The sequence below is a fragment of the Lipotes vexillifer genome, unplaced genomic scaffold (genome assembly GCF_000442215.2).
Source record: "Lipotes vexillifer unplaced genomic scaffold, Lipotes_vexillifer_v1.1 scaffold520, whole genome shotgun sequence".
Lineage (NCBI taxonomy): Eukaryota > Metazoa > Chordata > Mammalia > Artiodactyla > Lipotidae > Lipotes > Lipotes vexillifer.
The window spans coordinates 199,693-210,235 of record NW_006784004.1 but is presented as its reverse complement, the minus strand read 5'-3'; the positions used below and the strand labels follow the sequence as shown (position 1 = coordinate 210,235).

The window sequence follows — 10,543 nt, the reverse complement described above, 5'->3', positions numbered from 1 at the left end:
ACTGAACAACTCTTTATTCCCGCTGAACCCGATCCTTCTTCTGTGGTCCTGACCTCAATTAATGGCTCTTGCATCCACACAGCTGTCTTGATCCTTCCCTCTCCCTCACTCTCTTCCAACCCTGCACACTCGATCAGGATCCCATGTCAGACAGTTTTACTTTCTAAATACTTCTCAAAGTCATTCCACCTTCTCTGTCAAAACTACCCTGCCCTCAATCACCTCAAGCCTGGGCCACTACAACAGATGCCTGACTTCTCGGCTTTCAGTTTTGCCTCCATTAATTAACTCTATTCTCCACAGTGCATCCACAGAAAAATGCAAATCTGATTATTATCATTCTTCTGTTTAAAACTCTTCAGTACATCTGAAAAAGTAACGTCAAAATTTCTTAATATGGTATATAAGACCTTCTATGACCTGACCTCTCCAATCATTCCCTTCTTTATCTTTTACATTCCAGAAACTAATTATTACCTGTGCTTTCCTGAACACTCCACTGATGGTGTATCAGGTCTTTCCACAGCCTGTTCCCTCTGTTTGATATACTCCTCTCACACTGCTTCATCAGGCTAATTTATTCACCCACAGGGTGAAGATCTGGAATGACCTTTTTCACAAAGCCTTCCCTGAGCCTCCTAAAGCTGGGTTAAATGCCTCTCCTCTGTGTTCCCATCAATCCAAACACTTGTCATATTAGACCAAAAACATATTTATTTATTTGCTACCCACAAGACTATGAGTTCCTCAAGGGTTTACAAAGCACCTAATACATGTTAGGTGCCAAATAAATACCTCAAAGGACTGACTGCAGGGATTCCTAAGAAACAACAGAAATATCACAGCTGATACTCCAATATCATGAATGCTAGGCTAGGACTGGTTATGGCTTAACTAGGATTACTGATTAGCAGAGAGCAAGCCTGGACATTTCCACTGCATCCCAATTACTGATCTCCATCCACTAAGAAATGTGACGCATGCCGGCACTTAAATGCAAGAAAGGCTGGGGGTCCAGGAAGAATGGAATATGGATTTTTTTTTTTTTTTTTGCGGTACGCGGGCCTCTCACTGTTGTGGCCTCTGCCGTTGCGGAGCACAGGCTCTGGACGCGCAGGCTCAGTGGCCATGGCTCACGGGCCCAGCCATTCCGCGGCATGTGGGATCTTCCCAGACCGTGGCACAAACCTGTGTCCCCTGCATCGGCAGGCGGACTCTCAACCACTGCGCCACCAGGGAAGCCCGGGAATATGGATATTAACAAATATGGATATTAGTTTCTACCACAAATTTCCATACCGACTTTTCTATTTACTTAATATTATTAAATTAACTCACTTTGTTTTAACTTATACTTTATAAATATAAAGTATTTACAACTATAAATGGAAAAAAGCATCTTCTTTAAAAAAAGGAGGGCTTCCCTGGTGGTACAGTGGTTAAGAATCCACCTGCCAACGCAGGGGACACGGGTTCAATCCCTGATCTGGGAAGATCCCACATGCCACGAAGCAACTAAGCCCGTGCGCCACAATTACTGAGCCTGCACTCTAGAGCCCGCGTGCCACAACTACTGAAGCCCACGCACCTAGAGCCCGTGCTTCACCACAAGAGAAGCTACCGCAATGAGAAGCACACACGCCGCAACTAGAGAAAGCCCACACGCAGCAACAAAGACCCAACGCAGACAAAAAATAATAACAATAATAAAATTATAAAAAATGAAATATTTAAAAAAAAGGAGAGAATGAAACGGTGAGTGCCCAGAGTGCTAAGGAGAAATAAGCTTTACAGCCAACACAGGGCATCTGTCCTGCCTGCTGTACACGTGGTTGTGAGAATCTGATAAGATTATGTCCACATTAGCACTATGGAATGTAATGTACTAAACAAAAGTTTAGCAGTTGGATAATTGCTAAATGCCACTGAACTCTACATTTAAAATGGTTAATGGTTAATTTTATGTTATGTGAATTTTATCTAAAATTTTTTTAACAGGCATGGAGTACTGGTACATGCCACTACATGAAGATGAACCTCAAAAACAGTACGCTAAGTGAAAAAAGCCAGTCACAAAAGACCACATATTGTATGATCCCATTTATGTGAAATGTTCAGAAGAGGCAAAAATCTATAAAGATAGAAAGGGAATTGGTGGTTGCCTAGGGCAGGGGGAGTGACTACAGGATACAGGGAGTCTTTTGGGGGTGATGAATATTGTCTAAAATTGATTTTAGTGCTGACTGCACAGCTCTGTGAATATACTAAACATCACTGAATTATACACTTTAAATGGATGAACCATATGGTATATGTTTACATATCAATAAAGCTTTACCCCTCAACCCAAAAAGGGAACATTTCATTACCTGTCTAATAAACAGGTTACAGTTGTCATGTTAATCTCCTTCATGTACCCCCTAGACAAAGCAAACAATGTTCTCTCTTCTCCACTTAAAATAATTCTGTCACCTGCCATTAGATTTGTGATAGGCATGACACCATTTTTATGTTGGAAATTATGTAAATATTGTCCATCACAAACTGTCTTTACATGTTCTGTTCTAATCAGGTTCCTGATGCAGCTGCCACTCTCCTCCCTATGAGAGAGAAAGAAAAAGAGAAATTAGTTTTAAAATAATCTCTCAGGACTTCCCTGGCAGTCCAGTGGTTAAGACTCTTGCTTCCACTGCAGGGGGCACAGGTTTGATCCCTGGTTGGGAAACTAAGATCCCGCATGCATGCGACAAGGCAAAAAAAAAAAAAAAGAAAAGAAAAGAAAATCTCTCATCACCAGATCTCTAGACAGGTGCTAGGGAGCACCTCCCTTGTTGCACCCACAGTCTGGGATTTGTTTTTGTTTTTGTTAAATATTTATTTATTTATTTGGCTGCATCAGGTCTTAGTTGTGGCGCGCGGGCTCTAGAGTGCTCGGGCTTAGTTGTCCTGAGGCATGTGGGATCTTAGTTCCCAGACCAGGGATTGAACCCAAATCCCCTGCATTGGAAGGCGAATTCTTAACCACTGGACCACCAGGGAAGTCCCTGAGATTTCTGAACAACTTGCATATCAGCACTTTGATTCTTGACTGACACCCCACCTCCTGTGCTGATACACATATAACACTACAGAAGACAAATCGTAATAACCTGACTCTGAACCTGAAGTGAAGAAAGTAGTAACGTATTTCTTTAGTGTTTATAAGAGAATTTATAATTATTGTTACTAAAACAATGGCAAGCAAAGTGATAAGTCCACTGCCTCTTAGAAGTAAGCATTAAGCATTTACAATCTCTCAGGCATTACTATTATACTAGAGAAGCTTGCTGGCGCATACACTGGACGTATTTACTGTACTTATGTAGTCTGTTGAAAACGACTTAAACTTTCTCCACTGTAATGGTGCCTTGTGTTAAAGTCTAGTATTAAGGAAATAACAATCTAAGGTCTAAAGTCACATTATTATCAATATTCATTCTGGAAAGAAAGAAATGGATCAAAAGCAACTAAATATTACATAAAGAAATATACTATGCAAAGATATAGAAAGTTATAACTTTACAAGTAACTTGTAAAAGAACGGATCTCACAAAATACAATATTGACCCACTTTAGAAAATGTGAATCTCTATCAAAACTTACAAAAATAAAGACTTCCAAAATGCTAGTATTTAAAATATTAAGTAAAACTTCACTAATTTCCACTGTACCAATATGCTAAAATTCACCTTATGATATACTCAAGTTTATAGTCTTTTCACTGATGAAAAAGGATTTAATTTCACTAGTAATTTTTTAAGTAAGATTTCTTGAGGTTTATTTATTTACGTATTTGTGTATTTATTTATCTATTTTGGCCGTGCCACATGCCATGCGGGATCTTAGTCGTCAGCCCGCCCCACACACCCTAAGGAGTGGAAGCGCGGAGTCTTAACCACTGGACCGCCAGAGAAGTCCCGAGGTATATTTAATCTACTGAAAATAACAATGGTGCTCTACTTAGAAACAATTCACTGACAGCCATCTGGAGTTGGCATGAATATACGAAACTGCATGGCTTTAACATGCTACGTAACCTGTATTTGTCATGAATTACAAATTTCATACCACTGGCTAATCCAAATTACTGAAGTTTTACTGTATTAAATGGACCACTTACATATCTGAAGCAGGCGTTAACCATATAGTTTGGTAATTTTTTTTATTATGCTTTGACTGTGACTCCAGGGTTAACATTAGACACCAAAGGCTGAAATATTCTAAGTGTGTAGGTTTTAGATGCTGGGTTTCTTCTTTTATTTTGGGCTGCATGCTGGTCGGGACTGAACTGTCATCCATCTGTTGTTCAACCGCTCTAAAGATAAAGCTCCAAGTCAGAGATGCATATGAAACATTTCACTGGCGGGTTATGAAATGAGGTATTTCTAAAATAAATACACATATATGATAATCATCATAACTTATAACCACAGCCCCTAATTTTCTTTTAAAGTCATTTCAACATTTCATAAGCCAAACGGCTTTTTACAAAACAAAATGCACTAGAAACTCAATACTGCATTATTTTGCCTTGAATGACCGTTCCCCTAACAAGTGCTGAAGTTTCGTTATAGCCCACTCTTCATTCCTATATGTAGCAAGTTTTGGCTTTTTGTAGGACTGCATTTCTCAAAATCATAATATTTGTACATCCAGCTCTGTGCCATTAAGAAAGTCAACAAAAAACATGAAGAACCATGTGGAGTATTTTGCTCAATATTAATTTTGAATTTTTATATAGAAACAAATACATTATAGGATAGCATATAAAACATGGAGAGTAAAACTTAAGACTTCAAAAATATGTGCTTGTACTATAGGCCCAGATTTCCCATGGTTCACGGTCTCTGCCATTAAGAGATCTTTTGATACAATACAGTTGACCCTTGAATAACATGGGACTGAACTCTATAGGTCCACTTATACGCGGACTTTTTTCAATAGTAAATACTACAGTACTAAATGATCTGAGGTTGGCTAAATACAGGAATGTGGAGGAACCTCGTATATGGAGGGCCATCTATAAGTTATACTAAGATTTTCAACTGCAGGGAGGGTTGCCACCCCCAACCCCAGTGTTGTTCAAGGGTCAGCTGTACTTTTAAAACTCCTTTATGTGAATTTTCAGGCTGATTTAGAACTTTGGTTCTGATTTGATCTTGTTTCCTAGTCTGAATTTACATCTAACTACCTTCTTGTTTCCTCCAAAACTCTCACTGGCTATGAAGGTGTAATTACATATGATTGCTCACAAGACAGCTAATAAACTTCCCATATGTAGAAAAATAGACATATATAAATAAGACAAGTCTACTGAATCATATCAAAGTGTCTGGAAGAACAAATTTCCCTATTTTGAACTACAAAAGGTTTGAAATTAAAACATCAACTAAGAAAGGGAAGATTTCTTGAAATATCATTTAAGAAAAGCTGTATTAACAATGCCTATACTACATCTTTCTTAAATAGGTTCCATAAGTTCTACAATTATTTCATTTCCCCAGGAACTATATGCAGCAAGATTAAAATATTCACTTTTGGAAAAAGTTTTAAAAGCATTCTATCCCTCCAAGGAAATAGGCTTGTTATATAATATGAACTAGCTGTGCTTGTTTTTTTTTTTTTCCTATTCCCTTTGTTTTAAATAACCAAAATGAAACCATCAATGCCAGACCAGCCAACAATGTAAAATCATTCTGAGTTGAATACTTACTTAACTGGAAATAATACTTTTGGAAGGCAGTGTGTTACCTGCTATAAAGAGCACAGTTGCCCATCTGTGAACAATATTTACAGGTTTGCTGTTCCTCAATTATTTGTGGCAAAGGAGCAAGCTTTGTCTTCTCCTCTCCAGTAGCAGATTTGTTAATACGATGGAACAAAGAGAATGCCATCTGATTTCTTAGCCTTAATAATTCTATGAGGGAAAAAAGGATGCGTGTTTTTTAAGAATTAAGTAAAGTTTATTATACATCTTTTCCATTATATATAACTTTCAGATTCAAAAACATAAGAAAGGAAAGAACAACATTCATATTTCCCACTATACTAAAATAACCACTGATAACATTTTGGTATATTTCCTTCAATTTTTGTTCACTTGATAAGTTCTTTGAATAACCATGAATCTCATAAGTAGTAAATATTGTGAAGCTGGTGTTTTATTGGCTGAATGCTAAGGACAAATACAGCTATCTAGAGTGTCTTGAATGTAAGACAGCAAGTTTAAAATAAAGTTTCACATAGTAAAATATTTTTAATTTATTTTTTTAATGTATAGTTGATTTACAATGTTGTGTTAATTTCCACCGTACAGCAAAATGATTCAGTTATACATATATATACATTCTTTTTCATATTCTTTTCCATTATGGTTTACCACAGGATACTGAATATAGTTCCTGTGCCATACAGTAGGACCTTATTGCTTATCCATTCTATATATAATACTTTGCATCTGCTAATCCCAAACTAAATGTCCATTGACAGATGATTACATAAAGAAGATGCGGGGCTTCCCTGGTGGCACAGTGGTTAAGAATCCGCCTGCCAATACACGGGACACCCTGGTCCGGGAAGATCCCACATGCCGCGGAGCAACTAAGCCCGTGCGCCACAACTACTGAGTCTGCACTCTAGAGCCCACAAGCAACAACTACTGAGCCTGTGTGCCACAACTACTGAAGCCCGCGTGCCTAGAGCCCATGCTCCACAAGAGAAGCCACCGCAATGAGAAGCCCGCACACCACAACGAAGAGTAGCCCCCGCTCGCCGCAACTAGAGAAAGCCTGCACACAGCAACGAAGACCCAACACAGCCAAAAATAAATAAAATTAAAGAAGATGTGATACACACACACACATACACACACACACACACCGAATACTACTCAGCCGTAAAAAAAGAATGAAATAATGCCATTTGCAGCAACATGGATGGACCTAGAAATTATCATACTAAGTGAAGTGAGTCAGACAGAGGAAGACCAATACCGTATGATATCACTTATTGTGGAATCTAAAATATGACCTAAATGAACTTATATAGTAAAAAGGTTAATAGTGTTTTCAACTATACAGTATATTGTTCAAATTCTTTTTTTTTTTTTTTTTTTTTTTTTTTTTGGCCACGCCGCACGGCTTGAAGGTCCCAGTTCTCCGACGAGGGACTGAACCCAGGCCCTCAGCAGTGCAAGTGGGGAGTTCTAACCACTAGATTACCAGGGAGTTCCCTAAAATTCTTTTTTTTAAAAAAGCACCACAACTTACCAATTACAACCTGTTTTAGGCCTAGCAATGGCAGTGAGTGACTGTCAGGTATAAATGTGTGTCACCAAAAACTGAAGGCAAGAACCAAACAACAAAACCCAGAGAAGTAAAATTGAGAGAAAACAGCTCAACCTCTTTTGTCGAGATGGTTGGCAGGTACAGGATACATCTGGCCGGTCTTCAGGTAGAGGAGCAGGCCAGCCTCTGGATCAGCTCTCCTCTCTTGGCTTAGCAGTGTGTACAGAACAAGCTGTGAAAACATGGTATATTTCATCAAATAAAACTTTAACTTTCTATATTTACATACATGTTTTGCAATCAATACATATTGTAATTTTAAAATCAAAAGGTGAATCAAGCTGTTTCCATTTTGAAAATAACATGATCCAATTTTAGTAAAGGTAATACAATAAATTCAAAGTCAAATATTTAATTTCCACAAAACATAGTATATGCTTCTCAGTTTTACACAGACAAAAAAGAAATATTTAGAATTTTTCTTAGATGGTAAATAATCTCCAATAAGTTAAAGAGGGAAATTAATCAAGCTATGTTTTACATTTTGAAGTTGTCTTCAGACAGTATTTTCCCTGTTTAAAATGAGTGGATTAAACACTAAAATTCATATTATTTATGTCATAGTTACTGTGACAATTAAATGAGACTAACTCTACTAACAGTTTACTGGTTTTTTTTCCAGAGCAGGAGGGAGCATTAAGTGCTTTAAGTTTATGTGGCGCTCTTCAGAGAAACCATCTAAGACAAGTTAGAAATAGCTCCTTTAGTTCATGGAAACACCTTAGCAGCAACATTTGAGCCTATGTAGCATGTTTGGGATGTCTTCTTATAAGCACTCCATTTGTGTTGCCTGATACAGCATAAGTAACCAAATAAAACTTTTAAAAATTAAAATGAACTCATAAATGACAGAGTGAAGCCTTGGGGCTGTGGACCAAGGGAGTCAACCCAAACTAATGGTCCATCTATGTTAAATTTTTCCCTTTATGGGAACTGAGGCAGAAGGAAGAGAATTCTGCTTCTGGGACTTATTAAAAGGAAAAAATATCTGAAATGAAATTCCCTTCATATTATAAAAGGAAGCCGGACTGAAATTTTACAACATTGTTATAATCCAACTATATCACAAGTGAAATAGGTTTCTGTGAGCTGGTTTAGAGATCACAGCTCGATATAATATTTTTCCTTTAGAAAATGTGTTTCAGGGGGACTTTCCTGGTGGTCCACTGGTTAAGACTCCACACTCCCAATGCAAGGGGCACCGGTTTGATCCCTGATCAGGGAACAGAGATCCCACATGCCATGCAGCACGGCCAAAAAAAAAAAAAACAAGAAAATGTTTCTAATGCCACATTACTGACTTAGAAATGAATTTTTAGAACACAATCCATTTATAAAATAAAGATCTTCCTTAACTAAAGTTAGTTTATAACATAAGCTTTTCCTGTATTACCAAAGTGAGAAGTCAAATCTCCTAAAAGGTATATGTATACATATAGCTGATTCACTTTGTTATACAGCAGAAACTAACACAACAATGTAAAGCAATTATACTCCAATAAAGATGTTAAAAAATATATATATACATAACAAAAAAAGGAAGTGATTTAAAACCTTTAATGAAAAATTATACCTGGATTTACTATTCTTTTGCTTATACACTAGTAATTATATTCATTAAAGTTTTAATTTGAAGAAAAAAAAAATCCTAAAAGGGAAAATCTATGTCTTTCCTCATCCACAATATCTATCTATCTATCTATCTTTGTATATATCTCAATGAATTACTATAATTATTCTTTCAATGTCTCCTTGTTTCTTGCACAATGAATATGCAATATGCACTCCAATATATTTGTTTGAGCCTTGTCCAAATCATTTTTCCTGTTTTTAAATATGATAAACACCACTGTATTCTTAAAAGTTCTTCTTGAAGCTTCTCTTTTTGCAAAGATAAAAGTTCCAACTGAACAAAGTTAAATACAGTAATATTCTTTGCCTTGAAGGAACTACAATTTAGAGCAGTGGCCTTAGAAGAAAGGTCTTTAAATCTAGACCACTTTAGATGCTGAAATGCTTTTGTACTTCTCTTCCTTTTAGCATTCAGAAGTGATTTCAAACAAACTTGTCCTTAAAAACACAAGTAAAAATTTTCAGCCTCATGTACACAAAACACATTTCTTCAAATCTTTGATTTCAAAAATAGCTTTTCTTGGGCTTCCCTTGTAGTGCAGAGATTAAGAATCCACCTGCCAATGCAGGGGACACAGGTTCGAGCCCTGGTCCGGGAAGATCCCACATGCTGCAGAGCAACTAAGCCCAGGCACGACAACTACTGAGCCTGCACTCTAGGGCCCACGAGCCACAGCTACTGAGCCCATGCACCACAACTACTGAAGCCTGCGCACCTAGAGCCTGTGCTCCACAACAAGAGAAGCCACTGCAATGAGAAGCCCGTCGACGCAACTAGAGAAAGCCCGTGCGCAGCAACGAAGACCCAACGCAGCCAAAAATAAATAAATAAAATTAAAAATTAAAATAAAAAAAATAGCTTTTCTTCTATCTAGACATGATTTTCCTTTCTCAAGAAGGCTTTAATCTAGCCAAGTCTTTGCTCATAATTTCAGCCATTTCTGTTTTTACCAAAGTGAAAAATTCAAGTCTTCTGATAGGGGAAGCCTAATTTTTACTCTACCTCCAGTATCTGTAAAACCCAATGATAGGTGAAACAACAAGGTTACCTTATTTTTCATTCCCAAATGGAAAAGCTTTTGTGAGAACCTTTGGTGCTTGGTACACAATTAAGAATAGCAAGAAAGATTTAATAAGGGAAGATCTTGTTAATCCCTGATTATACAATTCAGTACTTTGAATCTGAACCTATTTTACATAAAATCTGCTGAAATAAAATGTGAAAATTCCATGGGCAAAAGGAAATTTAAGCTATATTACAAATGCTATGTTATTTGTTAGATTATTTGTTCCTTTAATATTTATTATACCATAAAAATACAATAATGTTACTACTTTTAGTTTTATCTTTGCTTATTTAAAAGTGTCTAGGGGACTTCCCTCGTGGTCCAGTGGTTGAGACTCCATGCTTCCACTGCAGGGGGCTTGGGTTCGATCCCTGGTGGGGGAACTAAGATCCCATGTGCCACGGGTGCAGCCAAAATAAAATAAAATAAATTAAAAAAAAAAAAAGTGTCTAGAACATA

General features: G+C 37.2%; 1 protein-coding gene across 1 annotated transcript in view; it reads right to left on the bottom strand.

Annotated features, from left to right (window-relative positions):
• Positions 1-10,543, bottom strand: part of DNA2 (DNA replication helicase/nuclease 2) — a 47,156-nt gene that overhangs the window by 14,595 nt on the left and 22,018 nt on the right. Inside the window, exons 7-10 of the mRNA XM_007456458.1 lie at positions 7,440-7,557; positions 5,791-5,956; positions 4,160-4,354; positions 2,370-2,600 (exon numbers count right to left, since the gene is read on the bottom strand). Of these exons, the coding sequence (XP_007456520.1) occupies positions 2,370-2,600; positions 4,160-4,354; positions 5,791-5,956; positions 7,440-7,557 (710 nt within the window). The remainder of the gene's footprint in view (positions 1-2,369; positions 2,601-4,159; positions 4,355-5,790; positions 5,957-7,439; positions 7,558-10,543) is intronic.